This window comes from Eubalaena glacialis, chromosome 1 (genome assembly GCF_028564815.1).
Source record: "Eubalaena glacialis isolate mEubGla1 chromosome 1, mEubGla1.1.hap2.+ XY, whole genome shotgun sequence".
Taxonomy (NCBI): domain Eukaryota; kingdom Metazoa; phylum Chordata; class Mammalia; order Artiodactyla; family Balaenidae; genus Eubalaena; species Eubalaena glacialis.
The window spans coordinates 29975093-30001411 of record NC_083716.1 but is presented as its reverse complement, the minus strand read 5'-3'; the positions used below and the strand labels follow the sequence as shown (position 1 = coordinate 30001411).

The window sequence follows — 26319 nt, the reverse complement described above, 5'->3', positions numbered from 1 at the left end:
CATTATACAGGTTACTAACTTCCCTACTGGCTAGAGAAGTAGTATTTCCAGACACCCTAACCAGCTCATTTTTATGGGATCATGCCACCCCTCCTAGCAGTACTTCTTAGGAAGCAGGACATAGCAACCCTCTGCTTTTGGAGCCCACGGACTTCTCTTTCTCTTCTCCTCTCCTTTCTCTAGCCCAGAAAAATCTCTTGACTCTGGGAGGGCAGCTCCACTCTCCTCACCATTTCTAGCCCTATGCCCAGGATTCTTCCTTTAAAATTCAAAAGCTGGAAAAGCTGTGCATTCTCTTCTCCATCCTGTCATGTGCCACCCCTGAGTCAATAAGCACACAACCAGCTATCTGCTTGAATAGACAGGAGAAAAATGGAAAAGTCCGGGGAGAAGGAAAACAGATTAGGATCCAAAATGCTATACCTGCCACATAAGCACTCTAAGCTGTGGAAACCTGATGGTAATCTTAGAAGTAGGATAACCCAAAAATTAAGAGGGGGAAATGAAATTTTGTACCCTCTCCCCAGGATATTTTAAAAATTAGAAAACCTAGGCAAACTTAGATACAAGTGTCATTAAAAAGTATATATATATATTAAAATATATTTACATGGGCTTTACTCCTCCAAAATTATTTCTAAAATCTCTGAAAAGTAAAACTGCCTCCATTTACATATAAAAATAACCATAATAAAAATTACACTGACATTTAGAGTGCTTTCTCATTAAAATTTGTTTTCAGCTTCTTACGTATATAATTTCATATAACTCTCAAAACAGCCCTGGTAGGCAGATATTTCTAATTTATAGTGGAGGTTGGTAAGTCTCATAGAGGTTATGCGACTTGTTCAAATTCATAGAGTAGTGCAGACTAAACTCAGGTTTTCTGATTCCAAACCCTATGTTGCCTTCAAGCTGTTTTCACTGAGGCCAAGAATTATTAAGATGCAAAAAATAAGTTGAATTTTTGCCTTGAGAAAACACTACCCTATTTTTTAGAAAAAGAATAAAAGGCCTCAGCACGTTCTTTGCTTGTGGCTTCCTCTCACAGACTTGAGCATTTCAGTGTTATTTGTAAGACTAGGTGCTGGAGCAGGTGTCGAAAGGTGACTGACTCAGGGCCTCTGCTATAAGACAATCACAGTAAAGCCAAGAAGACAGACACTGAGACAAATTAGTCTCTTTGTGTTGCATTACTGGTGCAAACTAACTGCTGTGGGAGAGCAGTCAAGGGAGTAGCTAGCTCTACCTTCTATGGTGTTAGAAGAGGGATAAGCATTGAGTAAAGCTTCACATCTCACAAGAGGTTGAATCTGGCATTGAAAGAAGGGTAGGATTTTGCCATGAAGAGCAAGCCAGGCATAGAGCAGCTTGAGCAAAGCATGATAGAGTCAAGGTGAGTGTTTTCTCAGGAGCCCAGGATATCTGGATATCAGGGGACAGGTAAGGGAGTGGTAGGAAGTCAGCCTGGTCAGATAACTAGTTGCTAGCCTGTGATGCTAACACATCTGGCCTTTATTCCTTAACATCTCGGTACAAGTCGAGGTCTTATTTATCTTTGTATGATTAGCACCCAACACAATATTGTAAAATACAGCTAGCTCCTCCTGCATGTTGGATTTATCCTGTGCTTAAGCAAGTGAGGGTGTGTCATGATCAGACTTGAGTTTTAGGAAGATCACTCTGGCTATGGTAAAGGTGAAAGGTAGTGTGGTGTGGAAAAGCTGGAGGGAGATGACCGCAGAGTGATGGGAGGCTTTGAAATGTGGGAACGAAAAAAGACACAGTTGAAAAAAACACTGTTGGAGCACTCAAGAGGACTTGGCAGGTGAGTTTAAGTGAGGAAGCGGTGTAAGAGAGAACCCCTAAGTTTTAACTGTGGTAATGCCATTGCCTAAGATGGGCAATCCAGGAATAGACTTTAATGCTGGTGTTGGTGAATGTACTCCAATCCTTCTGAAAATGCCTCAAAGAACTTGAAGTAAATAGTCATTGATGATAACAGTTACACATTCACAAGAAAATTAGGAGGAAAAAATAATCATCAATGCCCTGCCTGGCTAAAAGGCTCTGGACAGGCAATTAAGAACACATCTAATTTGGTGTCTTAGAAGCTGGAAACTTGTTATGTATGATACTATAATCTGGAGATCCTCATATGCATTGAATAGTTTGTTCTGCTACAGGTTGATAATTAAGTCTTTAAATAACCTTCCATTATCAAAAGTTACATTATAAAAAGAATGGGAAAACTAGAGTTAGGAACATTTAAAGTAATGCTAATATTTTCTCCCCACACCCCTCCCCCACCCACAAAGAAAATCTATAATATCTATAATTAAATATGAAATATACTGGACCCATATATAGAATATTATATAGTTTACAGAGAAATATTTTTAAATTGAATATAGGAAAAGACCTACCATGATTCTGGATAGGAAAATCAATTATTCTTCCTAACCTAATTTATGGGTTTAATGAAATGGTAATAAAAAAATCCCATCAGATATTTTTGAAACTTTGCAAAATCATTCTATTTTTGAAACTTTGCAAAATCATTCTAACATTCATCTGAAAGAAGCCAAGAATGGTCTGAAAAAACTGTAATACTGAAAAGACATTTATTTGATCTACCATATATTAAAATATACCATAAAACCTGCAATTATTAAAACGTTCCTAGGCATTAGTCAGGAGATCTCAGTAAAGAGACCAGGAATTAGTGAGGATATCTATGGAACAGAAGAGATTTTTTTACAAAAATTTATATATAAGAATTTATTACATGGAAAAGAATTTAGTATGTGAAAAACTGAAGCATGTTTTTAATAGTGCTATGTGATTTGTAGCTATTTGGGAAAACAGTAAAGTCAGATCCTTACCTAAAGTCTTATTTTGTAAAAGAAATCAAAATAGTAAAATATACTTTCATTTCATTTTAATATTTAAAAAAATTTGTCAATCACTATTTAATATGTTTAGACCAATGATATTATTATCTTAACTTTAGTAGCATATTTAAGCAGTAGAAAAGTTGTTTTAGCTAACTTTACGGGAAAAAATTATTAAATATATGTTCATATGAAAACTGTTGTAAACTACATTCTTCCTTTCTCCCTCTTGGCAAAATGATGAGAACATTATGGAAGCGTTTCTACACTTATTCTGACGAGGAAGAATCTAATTCAGGAATAATGTCAAACAAAATATGCATTTCCAAATACTACCAGGCTGACTAAACATACCTTTGTTTTTTTGAGACGTGTATAAAACTCATCTAAAATGGAGCAAATGTTCTGTTTTCAGAAGTCTTTGAATGATTGAAAAAAAAAACTAGAAAAACAAAAAAACAAAACTAGAAAAACAAAACAAAACAAAAAAAAACTAGAAAAACAAAAACAAATGACAGAAATAACACATAAAGGAAACTGATTAGACAAAACTCCATGGAATAGATATTATAGCCAGTGAATTTGGTGAATTCTCTCCAGCCCCATGTTCCCTCTCTGAACACTAGGGCTCTCTGTATCTACCGTGTATCTATATCATTTCCATACTCTGTTTTTATATCTATATTGGCACTGCGGAGGACAAGTCCAAAAAGATTATAATTTTCTTTGTTCAAATCTAACATTGATGGATCCTTCTGCTCCTTAGTTTTGCCTGTTTCTCAGAAACTGGCCCAAACCACATAAATGAATAACTTCCACACAGCTGCAGAATGCTCAGCAGCAGTAATATTAGAGGTGGAATAACATGCACACAGACTAGTGCTGTCAGGAGTGAAATACCATCGGGAAAGCGAAGTTCTGCTTAGGGTCCAGTATTATCCAAGCGTTTTCAACCATCCACCTCCATTCTAATCCCTAGATTTAGGTCTATGAATTAACAAGTAAAAGAAGACCCAGGATGTGAATAATGACAAAAAGGAAAGATCTTGGTTTTCCAAGGTTGGATGTCTCCATACCTGAATTATGAAGACAGAAATCTTGGATGATTATTTCAGAGAACAGAAGATGTCTGTCCTCATGCTGACATCCAGTCACTCAAAAAAGGATAAGAGAGGGAAGGGGCAAGGACCTGTACCTAAGGAAATTGGCCAGTGCCAGGCAGACCTTTCAGTACTGGGAAACCTTTCCCACTGGAGCAAATATGCTGCTATGGAAAAGAACAAAATATCCCCTTTCATTGTGAGAGTTCCTTTCCTCCCCCAAGGGACCCCAAATCTGGGAGAATTTCTTTCCTTTGTTATCCACCTGCACATATGACGTATCTGAAATGTTGTGGAGCCTTCTCTCCCAGTGCATATCACAGCTCTCTCTTATAATAAGGCACATCTTTATTCATGGTCTTTGGGGTTTGATTTCTGCTTCTGGACCACAGAGTGCAACCCTGAAAACTGGTTTCTGAATTTTGCTCCCAGGAAAGAGGATAAACCCTTCATGGGGAACTGGATGTCCAAATGACTACAAACTTCAGTAAGAGTGTGGCAGCCTGATCCTTCTTTTCCTTGTCCACAAGGAGGATCTTTGGTTATGTAACTAACATGAATAAGATGTGACAGCCATTCTACACAAAAGCTAGGAAAAACTTGTGAGGAAATTATTCATTTTGAGTTACAGCAAACCAGGCATCTTCTATTTGGTCCAAAGTCACTTACATTTCCATGGCTAATTATATAATAAGCTATACTAGGTTAACTATATATTAAGCTCTAGAAGAAATAAAATATTGATCTCTTTCTTCCCCACCCTCTCTCTCTCTCTTTTTACTCTCTCCGTTTCTCTTTCTCCTTCCATTCCTCCCTTCAAGCCTCCCTTCCTCTCTCCCTCCCTCCCTCCCTTCCTTTTTCTCTCCCCACCCCTATTTATATATAATATTACACTCGCAGTAGGCTGATAAATAGCATGGCTATATGTTCATTGACTTTAATGGCTAGTGCAGCTCTATTTAGGCTTCTCTTCTAACTTATAATTCCCTTAATTTGATAGATTTATAGAGTTTTTAACATACAGGGACTTGAGAGGGGTGAGACTCTCCATAGAATCTCTCTTGCCAATAAAAGTTACATCCATGAGGCTTAATTTAAGAAGGATCTTAATGAAGAAAGGAAAAGATAAGTTAGCTACCACTTACTGATTGACAGGCACTTGGTAAGCAGTTTACATAATGTACAATTTTATAAGGTAGGTATTATTACTTTCATTTTATAGATGAAGAAACTGTGCTCAAGATCACCCAACTAATAAGTTGCAGGGCTAAGAATCAAATCCATTTCTGACTTTAAATCCCTTGCTTTAACCATGCAGAGATGGCAAATTTATGATATGTGCTCCCTTTTTCTGAACCCATGGTAGACCTTGGTAATAGATCTCAATACTCTTTCCCTAATCTCAGAATTGGCCTAAGAATGCTTCTCAAGATAGGGTGCCAGGCACTATTACCTGGAACTGGCCCCCAAGATGAAGGCTATTTCATGCTGCTAATGGGGACTTGGGAGGAGGGAGGCTATAGAACAATGTCTGGAATAAAATGGAGGCAGATGTGAGACAATAATACAGAAAGGACAAAATAGGTTTGCTTGATTAGAATGAAGACAAATAGCAGGGGGATGAGGGATGGTGAAAGAAGATGTTGAAACAGATCTGGAAGGCTATGGCTGGAGCTGGAAGGTGCTGGTTAGGGGAATATTATGACAGACATGTCTTGACAGTGTAAAATGCTGCTGGATTCAGGCAAAGAAGGCTATAACTGACCTGATATGATTTGTCCTGGCTGTGGAGCCAGGTGGGAAGGAGGAAAAATGCATCAAGATATCATGAAGAATTTCACACAGAAAAGCAGACTTTCCAAAAGGTCAAGTCCCAGTATGAAGCTGAGTCTATGAGAGTGAAAACTACGGAACTAAGGTGAAGAGTATTATATATTTTTTCCGGTATGCTAGACCATGTGGCTTCACTCAAAGATGAAAATTCAGGAAAACAGCACCACAAGGTAGAAAGAGCATGGGCCTAGGAGTCAGATAGATACTTGATTTAAGACCTGGCTCCACAACATATTAGCCATGTGACCCTGGGTAAGTTGTTTAACCTCCCTGAATGTTTTCAAATGGAGAGAGCCTACTTCCCAAAGGCATTGTGAAGATGAACAAGGTAACATACATGAAGAAACAAGGGTACTGCCAGGCACACTGCTGGCACTCAATAAATGTGAGATTGGTAAATAATTTAGCATTTGTGTACCTCCATTCCTTAATCTGTAAAATAAGATAATAAGACCTGCTCTGTCTATATTATAGGGCAGTAGTTCTCATACTTTGGGGTGCAAAGAATCCCTGAAGTCCCTGTTCAAATGCCAATGTCTAGGTCCCATCCCCACACATTCTGGTTGGGTAGGTCTGGGCTGGAGCCTAAGAATCATGCTGCATTTTGTTTTACAGAGATATTTATAGCAGCTTTATTCATAATAAACAACAACAGGACCAGATGTCCTTCAGTGAGAGAATGGTTAAACAAAATGTAGTCTACCCACACCATGGAACACTACCAGTAATGAAAAGGAGCAAACTATAGACACATGCAGCAACCTGGTTGAATCTCCAGGGCATTATGCTGAGTGGACAATCGAACCCTAAAAGGTTGCGTATTATATTATTCCATTTATGTAACATTTTTGAAATGACAAAATTATAGAAATAGAGAACAGATTAGTGGTTGGCCGGAGTTTTAAGTAAAGAGCGAGAATGAGAAGGATGAAAGAGTGACATGAGATATCCCTGTGGTGACAGAAATGGTCTGTATCTCCACTGTATCAATACCAATGTCCTAGTGGTGATATTGTCGTATAGTGTCACAAGATGTCACTGTTGGGAGAAACTGGATAAAGGGGACTCGGGACCTCTCTGTACTATATCTCATGCTGCATTTTAAAGAAGCTCTCCAGGTGCTTCCATTGAGGGAGGATCATGGGCCACACCTTTTACAGATTGTGATCTTAGCAGCACCTGTTAGGGTAGGTCATTCTTGGAGGAAAAGTAGGGTTCTTAGGGAAAGTAGAATGGGGAAGGGAGGAAAGGAATGGAAAAAAAGAAAGTGAGGAAGATATTTCCCAAGACCGTATGTGTCAAACCTAAATCTATGTCCCAGGACACCAGTCTCCTTCTCCAATGTTCTTTCTAACCCCCATTTGACTTCTCTGACAACAGAAGAAGAGAGAAACACCCTTCATCATAATAGCCATAACTGATATCCTTGGGCTTGGGTCAGGAATTAGGCTGTCTCTCTAATCAAGAAAGAAGTCCTGTCCAGGAACAAAAAAGAAAAAGAAAAAAAAGCAAGTTTAGAAGTAAGCAGTCATTAGCATAATTCTCAGCTAGGGAGCAGACCTTTACAGTAGCCACTGCTTCCTTGTTAATTAGCACTGAACAGCTGCTGGGAGGCCCTGCCTCTCTCTACAGGCAGAGAAGGAAACTCTCTTCTTATAAACTAAGAGGAATAAATTGTTCTCGCCTCCTGTAGTTTAAGTCATATACTCTTTCACAGGTGAAATAAAACATAACAATTATTAGGAATAACACTGTGATGATTTCTCTGTGCACCAAATTGTTCCCCACTGTGCAATTTCCCACTCCAAACAAGAATGTGGTGTAAGTAGGTTTGTAGGCAGGAGCTGTGATCACCCTCATTATAATGCAATGTTACTGTAGCTAATCTTTCTAGTTCTCAATCTCATTCAGTTCTCTGAACTGCTTAGAAGGCTACATTGAGTCATAGGCAAAAAGTCAGAAAAAAACCCTGCCTTTTCAACTTGAAATTCACTTGTCCTTAACAATTGTAGCTGACATTTCTTTAGGTGTGGACTGTGCCAGGAACTACACTAAGCGCTTTCAATTCATTATCTCATTTAACTTCACAACAAGCCTAAGAAATAGATAATTTCAGTAGCCTCATTTTACCAATGAGGAGATCGAGGTTTTAGAGAGGTTAAATAATTCAAGGTGACCTAGCTAGAAGCTGATCTGGGTCTCATCTAGTTCTAAAGTGTATGCTCTTCACATTCCTGCTATTTCCACCCTTGCCCCCAATCCTGCTATATTGACTTACTACAGTAGAACACAGAAGGCTGTTGATTTAATATGTCTTTATGGAGGAAGGGACCCATGAGGTCAAAAATGCCCAGGGCCCACAAAAGTCATAGTGAGAGCCTGTGTATAGGAACATAGTGAACTTTCCATCCTTACCCACCCATACCGCTTTCACTGCTGTCTATGCTTTGAGTACCAGTGGAGTCTATAAATCAGCATTAGGCACTTAGTAGAAGTTTTGGTAATTAGACAGAACTAAAGATAGAAATTCTGGATATAAAAAGGCAATTTTTCTGTTTCTGTTTTGTAGATCATTGAGCACACAGCATACATAATGTGGTCTGCTGTGATGGAAAAGACCATTATTTCCTTCCTAATTCTCCTGCTTTTATCCTCTTTGCCCAAATTGGAATGCTTTCCACAGCTCTCTGGGCCACCATGGGAGTTAAAGGTCCTGTATAGCTTTCTGTTCTAACCTAGGTTCAGGTTAGAATATGCCACTAGCAACTCTGTAAAATATTAGTATAACTTCCATTCTTCATTCAACAAATTGGAGCACCCACCGTGTGCTAGGCTTATTGCCAGCACTGAATATATATTAGTAAATACAACAGACAACTTCCTGCTCTCATGGAGTTTATGATCTATAAGCAAAAAATAAACAGTAAATATGCAGTTATAACTTGTGATAAATGCCATAAAGAGAACTAACAGAGTGCGCTGATAGAGAATCACTTAGCTAGGCTATTCAAGAAAGAACTCCGATGGGTGAGGAGAAACCAGCCATGCGGCAAGCTGAGAGGACACTCTAGGTAGAAAGACAAGCATGTGTTGTGCAACCCCCGCCCCCCACCAAAAAAAAAAAAAGAGAGAGAAACTTAGCACATAGCAGGCCAGTGAGGCCTGAGTGAAGTAAGGAAAAGGGAAATCTGGAGAAGATAAAAATGAAGAGCTGGGCAGCAGCCAGGCTGCTCATTGCAGAGCCTTGTTGGATGTGGTAAGGAGATTAAATTTTATTCTAAGAGCAATGAAAAGTCATTAAAGAGTCTTTAGCAAATGACTGACATCATGTGAATTATGTGTGTAAAAGATTTTCTGGCAGCTGAGTGGTGAACAGACTGGAGAGGACAAGAATGGAAGCAAATAGACCAGTAATGGGGCTATTGAAATGGTCCAAGTCCTGAGTTCTCCAAATTGTAATTCTTTTGCTATTGTTTGCTCTATGGCCATATCTCACCTGAAGCAGGGCTCATATTCCAAGTCAGTGATGTCCAAACATGTTAGTGGAACACTAGTCCCTCAAGGTAGTCTCGGAAAATAAGACTACGGTCAAATAAATTTTTAAAATTCTGCGTGCTAAATCCCCTTTTTGGAGATTCAGAATGTAAGCTAATGTAATAAAGATGCTGGAAAGTGTTTCAGTACATTTGTATATCCCAGTATTTCTCAAACTTACTTGACTATGGAACCTTTTACTTTTTTCCCCCTCCACATAATGTTGTTATCCTGCAGAACTGATATTTTCCAGAGCACATTTAAGGAAATGCTGCCATAATCCATTCTAACCAAGGGTTAACTCCATGTACGTGGTTTACTGGGCTTCCTCTTCTCCACATCTCAATTTATTATTTCAATGGCTTAGACAATATTTTCCAACTCCATACATATTATAAGAGGATATCAGCCGTGTGGGTCATATTTCTTCTCTCCATTTTTACCGCCTATTTTCTGTCAACTGTCCCCTTAATTTTCCATTGTAAAGGTTGATAAGGTTTTCAATCTTTTCTGTAACCATAATTTTCTTCCTTGTTTCTGGATCTGGTTATCCTATGAGACAGCTGTTGGGGATCCTGAACTGATCTTTTATACCAGTAAGATTTCATCCCCAATTTTTTGTCTCTGTCCAACACTCTGTGTATGGGAGATTTCCTTGATTTTATCTTATAATTCTTTTATTGGACTCTTAACTGCTTTTCGGAGATAAAATTTAATACCATATAATCCCCTCATTAACTGTACAGTTCAATAGTTTTTATTATATTTACAAATTTGTGCAACTATTAACATAATCTAATTTTAGAATATTTAATTTCAAAAAGAAACCCCATTCCCATGAGCAGTCACTCTCCATTTCCCTGAAAACTTCACCAGTCTAGGCAACCCAGTCTACTTTTTGTCTCTATAGATTTGCCTATTCTGGACATTTCATATAAAGGAAACCATACACTGTGTGGGCTTTTGTGACTGGCTTCTTTCAGTTAGCATGATGATTTCAAGGTTCATCTCTGACAACATGTGTTGGTACTTCAGTTCTCTTTATTTTCAAGTAATATTCCATTGTATGGATTTACTGAATTTTATTTATCCATTCATTGGTTGATGGACATTTGGGTTGTTTCTACTTTTTGGCTATTATGAATGATGCCACAATAAATAAGTTTACAAGTTTTTGTGTGGACATATGTTTTCATTTCTCTTGGGTATATACCTAGAAATGGAATTGCTAAGTCATATGGTAACTCTATGTTTAACCTTTCAAGTAACTGCCAGTCTGTTTTCCAAAGTAGTTGTACCATATTATATGCCCACCAGCAGTGTATGAGGGTTCCAATTTCTCCACGTCCTCTCCAACATTTGCTTTTGTATGTCTGTTTGATTGTAGCCATCCTAGTGGATGTAAAGTGGTATCTCACTGTGGTTTTGATTTGCACATTCCTAGTGACTAATGATGTGGAACATCTATTCATGTACTTAGTGGCCATTTGTATGTCTTCTTTGGAGAAATGCCTATTCAAATCCCTTTTGGTCATTTTTAAACAGGTTGTCATATTACTGTTGAGTTGTAAGAATTGATATGTGTGTGTGTATATATATATATATATTCTGGATATAAATTCCTTATCAGCTGTATGACTTGCAAATATTTTCTCCTATTATGTGTGTCTGTTCACATTCTTGATGGTATCATTTGATGCACAAAAGTTCTTAATTTTTATGAGGTCCAGCTAATCAGTGTTTTCTTTTATCACTTATGCTTTCAGTGTTATATCTAAGAAATCATTACCTTACATTTATTGGGCTTAATTTCAGCAATTATATATTTAGTTTAAAAAAATATTTTTTTGCTCTGTATACAAAATACAGTATATATAAATACAGTATCTTACTATATCTTTATAAGGATACTAATTATAGCTTTTTACTTTTCTAGTTCTGATCTTGAATTATAATTCTTCTTGGGTCAATTTTTTAAATGTATTTGTCTTGTTTTTTCTCTTTTATGTTACTTGTTTCCTTCTTATATCTTGTGATCTTTGCCTATCTATTTATTTTTTAAAATTGAGGACTAAATAGATTCTTCTAGGTAGTAGGTGCAGATTTTTCTAAGCTGTTGAATATATGGGGGGTTTTTTGATAAGTCTCTCCTTTCCCTGGGATCTCTATTTTGTGGTCAGAGCATGTTGACCAACACACTTCCCTTTAGAGAGGGAGGAGGGAGGGCACAGATAGCCTTTGGGCTAGGGTATCCCACAGTGCTCTACTCAGCATTTTACTATGCAGAAGCACCTCCACCTTAGCAATACTAGCTCATCCCCAGGTATTCCGGCAGTATTTTTTTGGTGAAGGTTCCTAACTATTGGTTTGGCATTTGCTAGGAGATGACAGACTGAGCTGTCTTTGCTCTGTAGGCAGGGTAGGGGACTTAAAACGATGGAGGGGAGAGTTGAGTTGTGGGTGTAGTCCCTCTGAAGACGGACTTTCATATTAACCCCTTGGCTTGGTCCCCCTTTCCCACCTCACCCTCTCTGGCCTCTGAGCCTATCTGCAAGACAGATTCTCTATCTTTTCTCAGAGCCCATGTTCTCTGGGTTGCCACTTCCTCACTCTGATTACTCTGTCAACAGGCTTCCATCTGTTTACTGTCTTATAGAAATCTTTCAGAAGTCTCTCATCTGCTAATGATCCCTCTTTCGTGTGCTTGTTATTACAGAATTGTTCTTTATCAGTTTTTAATAGGAGTTGGGATGATGTTCCAGAAGGAAATGGAGCTTGTGCTCAGATCACTATCCTGAACTTGAAGCACACCCAATGTAGTTTATTTATTTTTATTTTTATTTTATTTATTTATTTTTGGCTGTGTTGGGTCGTCGTTACTGCATGCGGGCTTTCTCTAGTTGCAGCAAGCAGGGGATACTCTTCCTTGTGGTGCGCGGGCTTCTCTTGTTGCGGAGCACGGTGCGTGGGCTTCAGTAGTTGTGGCACACGGGCTTAGTTGCTCCACGGCATGTGGGATCTTCCTGGACCAGGGATCGAACCCATGTCCCCTGCATTGGCAGGCAGATTATTATCCATTGTGCTACCAGGGAAGCCCGCCAATGCAGTTTAAAGTCATCTTTTGTTGCTCCAGAGATACTGTTTCCTGAGTATGAATATGTGTTCATTTTGGTGTAACTTCCTTTTGAAAACCTCCCTTTTCTGCATGTGATGGCTCTTGAAAGAGAGATGCTAACGTTCAAAAGGTGGAAGTCATCCTTTATTAATTCCTCCTATTCTCTCACCCCCACCTTGCTGGGATATCCATCAACAAAGCAAGTCTACCTTAACTTCTCTCCATCTCTTCTGCCATTACCTTAACCCAATCACACACACACACCTCATAGTGAAAACCCTCCTTACTGAACTCTTTTGATTTCTTACTTTTGCACCTTAAAATCTATTTGGCACACAAAACAGAGTAGACTCTGGTACATGTTGCTGCCCTTATAAAAACCCTGTAATAGCTTTCCATTGCTCAGAGAATAAAATACACAACCTCTTTTCCATGGTATACATGGTTCAGTAATGATCTGGTTCTTGCCTGTCTATGCATTCTCATCTCCTACTGCTCTCCTTTTGCTCACTATAATTCCCATCTTTCTATTGCTCAAATGCCTTAACCTTGTTTCTGATTCAGGACATTGACAAACACGACCTACCACCTCTATCTAAAACTTTTTTCACTCTGATCTTTGAACAATTGGCCTCTTCTTATTCTTTTGTTCTTGGCTTAAATAAATTGTTCCTCAGATAAGTCTTCTCTGATCACCTTGTCCAAATAAATCCTCCAACTCCAGGTATCCTGATCATTTCCTTCATAGAATTATATACAATTTGGGATAATTTGTTTTCTTATTTACTGTGGCTCTGTCTTGCTAAGCTCCAAGAGGATAAGAGTTACTTTGGCTTTATTCATCAATATAAACCCAACACTTAAGCAAGGATCAAACATGAAATAGCTGTTCAATAAATGTTTATTGAGAGATAATTTAGTATTCATCTCCCTATGATTTGAAAGCCCCCCAAAAAGCCTCAGTAAACATGCTTTCAATGAATACCTGCTTTTCTTGACACTGTCACATCACCAAAAAATAGATTAGGTCCTTACTCTATAGTACATGCAGCAATAAACTCCAAATAAGTTAAAGAGCCTAACATTGAAAATTAAAACATTTTAAAAGGCTATGTGAAAATGAAATAGTAACTTTATCCTAACTGTATAAGGAAAGAAACAGAAAAGACAACCAACAAGAAAATGGATAAGAACAACTATAATAAAAAGTAACTTCTGAAGCAATAAAAACATATTTCAAAGTAATAAGAAAAGCAATACATTAAGATAAAATTGTCATTACATAGATGATGCATAAAAGTTTACAAAAGAAAAGCAGAGGAAAATAATAAAACCCTAAGGAACACTACTTATGCCTTTAGATAAAAATCAATAACTGGGAAAAGCCAGTTCCTGAATGAGGAAATGGAAATAATATAACAAGCATTTTATTAAGTACTTCCCATATTTCAGGCAACATGGTAGTATCTGAAGACACAAACATGAAGATTCTATCTCTGTTTGTTCATATCCTAACTGGGAAGATAGTCCTATATAGTCCAGTAAATACCTAAGTAGTTTTAAGCTTTTCTAAGCTTAAAAATTAGTTTGGCTCTATAAAACTAAAGCTATTCCTAGATTCTGAAGGCTACAGAATCAATAAAACATAGACCAAGTCTTGACCTTAGTCTACAGTCTGTTAGGGGAGACAGATAGGTAAATAAGTAAGTTATCATCAATTTGATAAGTGCTATAGCAGAAAAATAAAGTACCATATAAGGACAGAGGAGGTGATAAGAAATCCTGCCTGAAGATGTCAGAGAAGATCTATTGGAAAGAAGAAAAATAAGGGAAGAGAGTGGTATTCCAAAGAAAACGACACAAAATAAAAAGGTGCAAAGGTAAAAAAGTGTGGCATCTCCTAAGATGGACATATACTTTGATGTACTAAGTGCAGGTTGTGCAAGGGTGTGTAGCTACTGACTAGCTGCAAAGAAGGCAGGTACTGGACCCTAAAGGCCAGGGGTACATGTGAAAGGGTTTGGATTTCAAGCAAGAGTGACTTGACCACATGTTGCATTTTAAAAAAATTACTCAGAAATCTGTAAGGAGAAATTAGAGTCTGAGACTAGATATGGAGAAATTGTTTAGAAGGAAAAATGATAAGGTTTAAAATAAAAATGAAAGGAAGATGGGATATGAGTGATACTAAGAAGTCAGAAATAACAAAACTTAATAACTAACTAATGGAGACTGTGAACAAAGGAGAGGAATGAATCTAAAATGACCTCCTGGTCTGTGCCTCAGGCAAAATGGTTATTGTGTCATTAGTCAAATGTGGAATAAGGGGAAAGGAGACAACATAAAGTTTTGGAAAATGTTTGGTTCTTTTCACAGTTAACAGGATTCAAATTTAAATGACCATGAGGTACAATCTTGCATTAATTAAAATAGAGTAAATTAATAAAAATAATACTCATTGTTGTAGAGTATTGGGACAAAGATACACTAATACATTGCTGCCCTTCAACCCGGTGAAACTGTTCTGAAAAGAAATTTGGCAACAAATACAAGAGCCATAAAAATTATTATATACAGTACTTTGACCCAGAAACCCAGCTTTTTGGAATATAGCCCAAGGTTGTAATTCAAAAGAAATTTTTTAAAAACCTATTTGTATAAAGATGTTTACAGCTGTGCTATATATTACAGACAAAAACTGGAAACAGCCCAAATGCCCAGCAGTGAGGGAATGCTTAGGCAGAATTCAGTACATTAATGCAAGGGAATATTTTACTGGTATTAAGAACGACAAATATGAGAACTATGTAGAAATAAGGAAGGGGCAATATAAAGCAATGAGCAAAAAATGCAGAATTCAAAATGATGCATATACAATGATCACAACTACATAAAATTATATCTGTATAACCAGGAGGATTGGAAAAACTACAGAGCTGGTAATTTAGAGTGCTGACATTTTTGTTATTGTTGGTTGAGTCACTGGGAATGTTTATGTGTTTAAAGTTATATTTCACTGTATATTTAGTACATATACATTAAGAAAGGTAAATACCCATTTTTTCTGGCACATAAAAGAAAAACAATGTTCATCAGTACCTTTCCTTCTTGCCCTATGTAATTTTTTCTAGTCTCTTGAGTGCTATTAGTTTTCAAATGTATGGGGAAGTAGGCCTCACAACTTGTCACCACACCACCCAGTCACATAATCATTTCTTTCATCTGTTGCCAACTATTGTGTCCAAGTTCTTGACTTATTCACAACAAACTAGCATCTATGTGCCCAAAATTACACCATGTACACAAACTGGGATGCCTTAACTATACCTTATATACTGGGTAGAAGTGTCTCCTCAGTATGACTTTTTAATCTCTGACATAGAAAAATATTTGTTTCTTATTTTCTGTTACCCTGGTATAATTGTCCCTCCATTTAATGAAGGCCAATGCCTCTGGATTCCATTTCTTCTAGCCTTAAAGAACTTCTCATTTTGGTTATATCCTTGATCTCTTGTATCATCTAGCTCTTCTTCTCTCCTGAATAAGTCTCAAAATACAAACCTGTTCTGCTGTCTCTCACATTAAATTAAAGGGGAAAAAATGCCATTATCTTCCATGACCCCAAATCTCCCTTCATTTTTCTACTTTCCTTCACAGTAAAAATTCTCCTAAGAGTTGTCCACATTATTGTTTCCAATTTCTCACCCTCCATTCACTCTTCAAACTATTGTGATCTGACTTCTGTTCCACCACTCCGCTGAACTATATTTCTCAAGGTCACCAACAACCTGCATGTTGCCAAGTTCAATGGCACTCTTCTGTCTTCCTATTACTTGACCTCCTGGACTTCTAGCAGCACTCCTTCCTTATTTAAAACTCTCTTTTCTTGGTTCCTACACCTCAATCTCTCCCTTTCCTCTTACCTCTAAGGCTATCCCTCTTTTCTCACATCTCTAAATGCGATAGTTCCTCTGGGCTCTCTCCTAAGCCTCTGTCTCTTTTCTTTCCATATTCTAACAGATCTCTTATATTCCCATGGATGGCCTTAAATCCCATTTGCATGCTAATGACCACCAAAATTAATATCTCTAGCAGAGACCTTGATCCCTTGACTCATATTCAAGGATATACTTGACATCTATCTCCATTTAGATTCAAGCACAATAAACATAACATGAAACCTAAAGTCATGATTTTTTTCCCCAGAATCAGTTATTCCCCCAATCTTCCCATCTTCGTAAATGATAATAACATCCACCCAGTTACTTACACATCCCTGTGTCACATCACCATACATTTATCCAATATATCAAGTCCTGTGGTTTCTACCTCCAACAATATATTCCACTGCCACAACCCAATTCAGGTTCCCGTCATTATGTGCACTCCTACAACAGCCTTCTCACCGATTTCCCTGCCTCCTCTCCAATCCATTTTCCATAGAGGAGACACAGCATAATTTTTGTATAATAAATCAAATTATTTCTCTCCCCAGCTTAAAAACATTCAATATTTGTCTCACTGCACTTAGAAGAAATTCTAAGCCCTTCACTATGCCTGTAAGTCCCTATATAATATGACTCCTAATTACTTCTCTAGCTATACCTTTCTTTAGGTAATCTGGCCCTTTTTTCATCCTTAGGGCCTTTGCACATGCTTATCTTTCTTCCAAGAACACTGATACTGTTTACTTCTCATTTTGTCTAGTTAACACCTTACTCATTCTTCAGATTACACTTTATTTATTTTTAATGAATTTTTAAAAATTGAAGTATAGTTGATTTACAATACTACATTATTGCTGGTGTACAACATAGTGATTCAATATTTTTATAGATTATACTTCATTTAAAGTTATTGTAGGACTTCCCTGGTGGCGCAGTGGTTAACAATCCACCTGCCAATGCATGGGACACGGGTTCAAGCCCTGGGCTGGGAATATCCCACATGCTGTGGAGCAACTGAGCCCGTGGGCCACAACTACTGAACCTGCGCTCAAGAGCTCACAAGCCACAACTACTGAGCCCACGTGCCACAACTACTGAAGCCCGGGCGCCTAGAGCCCATGCTCTGCAACAAGAGAAGCCACCACAATGAGAAGCCAGAGCACCGCAATGAAGATCAGCCCCCGCTCGCTGCAACTAGAGAAAGCCCGCGCGCAGCAACGAAGACCCAACACAGCCAAAAATAAATTTAAAAAAATACAACCCTAGACTGTCAAAACTGAAAAAGTTTTTAAAAAAGTTATTGTAAAATATCGACTATATTTCTCATGCTGTACAATATATCCTTGTAGCTTTTTTATTTTATACATAGTAGTTTGTTTGTACCTCCTAATCTCCTACCCTTATCTTGCCCCTTCCCCCTTCTTTCTCCCTGACTGGTAACCACTAGTTTGTTCTCTGTACCTGTGACTCTGTTTTTTTATATTCATTCATTTTTTTATTTTTTAGTTTCCACATATAAGTAATAACGTACTGTATTTGTCTCTCTCTGTTTGGCTTATTTCACTAATCATAGTACCCCTTGGGTCTATCCATGCTGTTGTGAATGGCAAAATTCATTCTTTTTTATGGATGAGTAATATTCCATTCCACATTTTTATCCATTCATCTGTTGATGGACACTTAGGTTTCTTCCATATCTTGGCTATTGTAAATAATGCTGCTATGAATATTGGAGTGCATATATCTTTTTGAATTAGTGTTTTCATTTTCTTCAGATATACACTCACAAGTGGGATTGCTGGATCATATGGTAGCTCTATTTTTAGCTTTTTGAGGAACCTCCATACTGTTTTCCAAAGTGGCTGCACCAATTTACATTCCCACCAACAGTCTACTAGGGTTCCCTTTTCTCTACATTCTCACCAACATTTATTATTTGTGGTCTTTTTGATGATAGCCATTCTGACAGGTGTGAGGTGATATCTCATTGTGGTTTTGGCTTGCATTTCTCTGATGGTTAGCAATGTTGAGCATCTTTTCATGTGCTTGTTCCTCTTAAGTGTGACTCCTTTAGGGAACCCTTCCAACCACCTAACTTAGTCAAATCCCAGCACTTACAATCATTCATAGTACCTGGTACCTCTCCTTGGTACTGTTTTAGTCTTAAGATAAGTTGATTATTGTCTATGTCTCCCCTACCATATTATATACTCCATGAGGGCAGAGAAAGTATCTATTTTTGTTTATTTTTACATTCCCAGTTCCTAACATAGTACCTGGAACATAGCAATTATTCAACAAGTATTTGCAGAATGAATGAATGATTGATACAGGGTCATGCTACTGAGAAGACTGTCAGTCCCATGAAAATATATTAATCAAATCATTAAAGAAAAGATATAATCTAAAAGAATAACTATGTGGACTTAAGTGATAGTTATTGGCTTTGCTTGATTGTGTATTATGAACTATGAAAATGTTCTACACATGTGATTCTTATCCCCTAATTAAAACATGTAAAATAAAACCAACCTCTCCATCACCATCCCATACACACACACACACACACACACACACACACACAGAGTAATTTCAAAGTTCAGCAAAAGTATGCAAAGGGAAGCCCAGAGCTGCATTTGTAGGTAGGAGTCAAGGTCAGAAAATTGTTCTGCAGGAAAAAACGGAAGTTCCTACTTAGAGAGAAGGAGAGAAAAAAGAAGGATGGGGAAAGGATAGGAATTAAAATAAGGGCTTGGGGATTCTTTGTAAAGACGAAAATGCCTAAAATTAAACTTCAGGTTGTTAATGTTGTTACAGTGTAAATCCTTCCAGCTTCCCAAGCCTTCAATAATGTCTGCTATGTTAATTAGCTTAGATCAAGACTAAGCTACCACAAAAGGGAAGAGAGAGAGTCATAAGAGCCATCAAGCCACAAGGGCCATTCAGGAGGTTGGCCAGAGGTTTCTTTCTACTGGAACGTATCTGTCTATACTTGTACAGCATTTATCTAACCTCACTTGGGGTGTACACTTCACTGGAAAACATCTTACTTGTCTTTGAATTTGTAGAAATAACCATAATATGACAGGATAATAATCCCAGAATATGACAGGATGCTGCACAAAAGGTGTGCCTTGGTGCATACTCTGTATGCCACATGAACTCCTGCCTCTCCCAACTTTCTTTTTCCTACCCTCTCTGTTGTAGTTACATATCCTCTTTGAGTCTTTGATTCAACATATATCTTCAGTCTTCCTCATGCTATTCCCTCAGACATCCACTCCAACCCTGCATAACTGGACCCAACATGCATGTATGTTCCACTTATTTAATCTGGGCCTGGCCCACCAGCAGGACTGGGGAAGAGAGCATTTAACATAGTGCTGCATCTATAACCACTGCTTAAAAAATGATTGTTAGATTCAGTCAAAATTAAATAAATCACATGATAGCAATTCTCTAGAATACCTAATAAATCTATCTGTTAAGCTGTGCTTTAATGTACAAGCATTTTTTTGTAGTGTTTCTCAACTTTTTAACCCAGATCCACTGTCCAGGATTTTGTCAAGTTTTACCTTCTGTAAGAGGTCCCAAGAATACAGTAGATAATATTTTGCCTTTTAAAAAATATTAAGTGATGTTATGCAATGCTGTAATATTAAATATGCTTTTTAAAACAACACATCCTTTCCAACCTGTTCTGGAGGTTGTGATATCCCTCCCAGTCCCACCCTCTTCTGCTGACTATGGAAGGCCTGGAGAGATAAGTTCTTCCACTGTTTGGTAGAGAATCCCTGATTTATGGTGGGAGAGGTCACTATGAAAAAGTCTCTCTGCCCTTCTTAAGACCAGAAATAACCAGGAAAAATACAAATACATTAATTCATTATATTTAATGAACAATGTTTTAAAAACCGTTAAATAATCTGACCTACCCATCTAGGAGGGTGATGACGTTCTTCCTGGGCCGCCCAATATTAGGGCCATACAAGCTGGCTCTGGAGTAAATCCGGATGGGTTGTAACAGGCTCTTCAGCTGGATGTAATCCTTTCCCAACTGGCTGCCATTTACTGCCCGGCCATGCATGGTCCGATAGTTATTTGGCTCTAGATTAAAAGCAGACATGCAAGTCAGAGTTGAGAAGAGTGAGGTTCTGCCAACACTTTCCTGTCCACAGATCTCTCTGCCTTTTTCTTAACAATGTAAACAAAATAACCAAAAAGAGGGTGCAAGCTAGCTTAACTTGAGAAACTATCCCAATTAAAAAGTCAAGTGCCATTTTACCATTCTATTTATTTTCAAACCAATCTTCGCAAAAGATCACCTAATCCACAACAGAGAGACCATACTGATTTTCAAATGATACTTTATAATAAATGGTGTACTGAGTTGAATAGTGTCCCTCAAAATTCATGTCAACCCAAAACTTTAGAATGTGACTTTATTTGGAAATAGGATCTTTGAAGAAGTAATTACTTAAGTAATTATTTATGATGAGGTCATATGCAATTAGGATGTGTTCTAAATCCAATGACTGGTGTCTTTATAGAGAAAGGAGAGGGAGATTCAGGTACACAGACACACAGGGAGGAAGGCCATGTATCGATGGAGGCAAAGATTGAAGGGATGCTGCAATGCCAAGGCTTGTTGGCAGCTATTAGAAGCTAGAGAGAGGCATGGAATAGATTCTCTCTTAGAGATTCCAGAAGGAATTAAACCTAGCAATGCTTTGATTTCAGACTTCCTGAAATGTGATTGAAAAATATTTGTTGTTTTATACCACTGAGCTTGTCATGGTAGGCCTAGGAAACTAATACAAATGGTAAGAAAGGAAAGCTTCATAAAGATGGTCCTTGTATCAAAAAGTTAGAAAAACCTTAATGTTCAATAATAGCAAAGTGGCTGAGTGAAATAACTTAGAGCAAAATCCTCTCCCCCAGTTTCTATTAACTTGGTAGTTCTAAATAGACAAGTAAAGTCCTAAAAATGAGCAGCTCCACTGCTGGAGGGGGCTAACTTGATTCGGAATGAAGCACATATCCCAGGCAAGGCCAACATTTTGGCTAGCTTCAGGTTTTGACACTGGTAGGGGCAAGAAATAGACCAGCAGACTTGCAAGAAATGTAACAGGGAGATTTGGGGAATAAGAAAGCCATTGAGGATTTTGATAAGCCCACAAATACCCCCTGTAGTCTGGAAGGCTGTGCATGCTCAGGAGGGACTGGAGAGGGCACTAGCTATCCATGCATTCCCAGATGAATGTGAAACCTAGTACACTCATAAAGGAGACATGAGAAGGCATGTCAAAAAGTAAAAGCCAATCAGACTTGTAAACTGCCTAAATTTTGAAAGTGTTCCCAAACCCACACACAGATCTACTGGCAAAGGGTGAAAGCCTTATTAGCTCAAGGTAAACACAACCTCTGATCAATCGTCATCTCACTATTAAGCTATGCTGACTCAGGGGCAACCCCTAGGAAGCTGGCCTTAAAAATAAAAAAAAATTTGAAAATAAAAAACTTAAGAGATACTAGCAGCTACATGATGCAAGGGAGACAGACTCTAAGGAACTAGTCCAGGAAGTGACTAAACAAACAAATGAACAGAAAAGAAAAAACAAAAATAACCTCTGGAATGGAGGATTTGGAATCCAGATTTGCTCCAACATATTATCTAAAAAGTATAGTTTTCAACAACAACAAAATTACAACATGCAAAGAAATAGGAAAGTGTGACCCATAAACAAGAAAAAAATAAAGAAAGAAAGAAACTATCTCTTAGGGGACCCAAATGTTTGACTTAGCAGACAAGGACTTCAAAACTGTTAGTATAAATATGTTTAAAGAACTAAAGGGAAGAATAAAAAATTAAGGGAAAGTATGATTTTATTGACTAATCAAATATAAATAAAGAGATAGAAATTATAAAAAAATTATCAATTGGAAACTTTGGAACTGAAATGATTCTTCACATACAGAAGAACACAATGAAATTAGTAGCTGAATTTTTACCAGAAATAATGGAGGCCAGAAGAAGACAGTGGGATGACACATTCAAAACGCTGAAAAAAATGTCAACCAAGAATTCTACATGCAGCAATCTATCCTTCAAAACTGAAAGCAAAATTTAGACCTTCTCAGAAAAACAAAGGACAGAATTCGTTGTGAGAAAATCTGCCTTACAAGAAATAAGAAAGAACGTCTTTTAGGGTGAAAGGAAATGTCAGCAGATGGTGATTCAAAAGCGCACAAAGAAATAAAGAACACCAGTAAAGACAGTTACACAGATCAATATAAAAGACAGTTGAAAATATTCATTACTCAGCTCTTAACTAATTTAAATGACAGTTGCATAAAACAAAACTATGAAACTGTATTGTTGGGCTTATAACATATAAAGATGTAATACTTAGAATAATAATAGCACAAAGGAGGGGGAAATGGAGTCTTATTGGAGCAGTTTCTACAGTTAACTGGAATTAAGTTAGTGTTACCCTAAAGTAGATTGTAATGAGTTAAGATGTATTATAATAAGAAACTACCAAGAAAATAACTAAAACAAAACAAAAAGAAATTAAAATGGTACCTTATACAATATCCCTTTTGAATGAAAAGACAGTAAAGGAGAAACAGAGGAATAAAAAAAATGAAATATATGGAAAATTGCAAGATGGCAGATGTAAGTTCAACCATATCAACAATTACATTAAATGTTAATGGATTAAAAACTCCAATTAAAAGCAGAAATTATCAGGCTAAATAAAAAAAATAAGATCCAACTAGAGAGACACATTTTAAAGTCAAAGACACAGAAGGGTGAAAGTTAAAAGGATTAAAAAAGATATGCCATGCAAATGGTAAACATAAGGGAGCTGGGATGACTATACTAATACAAACAAAATAGACTTTAAGACAAAAATGTTACTAGAGACAATGTGGGGCATTTTATAATGATAAAAGGGCCAATTTATCAGGAAGATATAACAATTACAAACATATACATACCAACAACAGAACACCAAAATAAATGAAACAAAACTAACAAAACTGAAAATAAAAATAGAAAATTCAACAATAACAGAAAGAGACTTCAATACCACATTCTCAATAATGAATAGAGTGACTAGAAAGAAAATCAGTAAGGATATAGAAAACTTGAGTAACATCATCAGCTAACTTGACCTGATTGAATTATCTATAGAACACTGCACCCAACACATTCTTTTCTAATGCATATAGAATATGCTTCAGGATAGACCATCTATGCTAGGCCATAAAACAAGTCTTGTATATTGAAAAGGATTAACTCATATAATGTATGTGCCCTGACCACAACAAAATTAAATTGGAATTCAACAACAGAAAGTAATTTGAGAAATCTATAAGTATTTGGAAATCAAACAAATAATCCATGAATCAAAGAATAAATCACAAGGGGAATTAGAAAATATTTTCAATGAAATGAAAATGAAACTATAATATATAAAAATGTATGGGATGACACCAAAGTCACAATCCATGAGAGAAGTAATTAAGAAACTGGATTTCATTAAAATTAAAAACTTCTGCTTTGCAAAAGACAATGTCAAGAGAATAGAAGACAAGCTATAGACTGGGAGAAAATACTTGCAAAATACATATCTAATAAAGGACTGCTATCCAAAATATACAAAGAACTTAAAACTTAATAAGAAAACAAACAACCTGATTAAAAAATGGGCTAAAGAACTTAACAGATACCTCATCAAAGAAGATATACAGATGACAAACAAGTATATGAAAAGATGCTCTACTTTATATGTCATCAGGGAAATGCAAATTAAAACAACAATGAAATACCACTCTATACCTATTAGAATGGCTAAAATTTGTAACACTAACAACACCAAATACAAGCTAGAATGTGGAGGAACATAACTCTCATTTATTGCTGATGGGAATGCAAAATGATATGGTTACTTTGGAAGTTTGATGGTTTCTTACAAAACAAAACATACTCTTACCATACAATCTAGCAATCATGCTCCTTGTTTTTATGCAAAGGAGATGAAAACTTATGTCCTCACTTTGTCTGCATATGGATTTATGGCATCTGTATTCACAAGTCCCAAAACTTGAAAGCAAGCAAGATATTCTTCAGTAAGTGAATGGATAAACAAACTGTGGTACATCCACACAATGGAATAATTTTCAGCATTAAAAAGAGATGAGCCATCAAGCTATGAAAAGACATGGAGGAAACTTAAATGTCTTTCACTAAGTGAAAGAAGCCAATCTTAAAAGGCTATATACTGTATGATTCCAACTATATGATATTCTGGAAAAGGAAAAAAATATGGAGATTGTAAAAAGATCAGTGGTTGCCAAGGGTTAGGGAGAGGAGGGAGGAATGAATAGGTGAAGCACAGAGGATTTTTAGGGCAGTAAATACTCTACATGATATTATAATGATGGATACCTGTCATTATACATTTGTCCAAACCCATAGTATGTGCTCACCAAAAGTGAACCATAATGTGAACCATAAATTCTGGGTGATTATGATGTATAATGTAGGTTCATCAGTTGTAACAAATGAACCACTCTGTGAGGGATGTTGATAGTGGGGGAGGCTGTGCACATGTGGCAGCGGATATATGAGAAATCTCTATACCTTCTCAATTTTGCTGTGAACCTAAAACCACTCTTTAAAAAAGTCTTGAAAAAAGTTAATTTGAGCACAAAGAGACCTAGGCATGCACACACAGAGGGAAGGCCATGTGAGGACATAGTGAGCCAAGAAGCCAAGAAGAGAGACCTCAGGAAAAAAAAAGATCTGCTGATAACTATATGTTAGACTTCTAGCTATTTTTTGTTGTTTAGGAAAAAAAACCCCAATGCTTACAGGGAAATTTATAGCCTTAGACTCCTATATTAGAAAAGAAGATCTCAAATCAATAATCTAAGCTTCTATCTTAAGAAAGGAGAAAAAGAAGAGGGAGCTAAACCCAAAGCAAGAAGAAAAAATGAAATAATACAAATTAGAGAAGAAACCAATGATATAAAAAATAGAGAAAAACTAATTAAAGTAAAAGTTGGTTCTTTGAAAAGATCAACAAAATTGATATAACCTTTGGCTAGACTGACCAAAAAAGAAAAATAAAAAAGAGAGAGAAGACACAGATGACCAAAGTTAGGAATGAAAAGAAACATCATTAAGGATCTCACGGTAATTAAAAGGATAAGGGACTACAACCTTATGCCAATGAACAACTTTATGCCAATAAGTTACACAATGTATATGAAATGAAAAAATTTTCAAGAAAGACACAAATTACTAAAACAAACTCAAAAAAAAATCTGAATAGGCCTATAACAACAAAAAACATTTAATTAGTCATTATAATTATTTCCACAAAAGAAGCCCAGACTCAGATGGATTAATTGGTGAATTCTACCAAGTTTTTAAGGAAGAAATAATGCACGATTCATCATAAACTCTTCCAGAAAATTGAGGAAGAGGGAACAATTCCCAACTTATTTTATGAGGTCAATATTCCCCTGATAGCAAAGTCAGACAAAGACATCACAAGAAAACTACAGATGAATATTTCTCATAATATAGATTCAAAAATGCCCAACAAAATATTTACTAACTGAAACCAGCAATATATAAAAAGTATTATAATATCATGACCAATTGGGATTTACACCAGGAATGCAAGGTTGATTTAATACCAAAATCCAACTAATGTAAAATACTGTATTAATAGAATAAAAGACCAAAACCACATTATCATCGCAACAGATGCAAAAAAATCGAACCAAAACAAAACAAAAAACCATTTGACAAAATCCAACTCCCATTCCTGATAAATACTCTCAACAAACTATGAATAGAAGGGAAATTCCTCAAT

At 36.8% G+C, this 26319-nt stretch overlaps 1 protein-coding gene across 3 annotated transcripts in view; it reads right to left on the bottom strand.

Moving 5' to 3' along the window:
- The window catches only part of HPSE2 (heparanase 2 (inactive)), a 632120-nt gene that overhangs the window by 227237 nt on the left and 378564 nt on the right, over positions 1-26319 (bottom strand). For all 3 annotated transcript variants that reach the window (XM_061194590.1, XM_061194599.1, XM_061194604.1), the window contains one exon: positions 20359-20530. In XM_061194590.1, coding sequence (XP_061050573.1) covers positions 20359-20530 — 172 coding nt within the window. The remainder of the gene's footprint in view (positions 1-20358; positions 20531-26319) is intronic.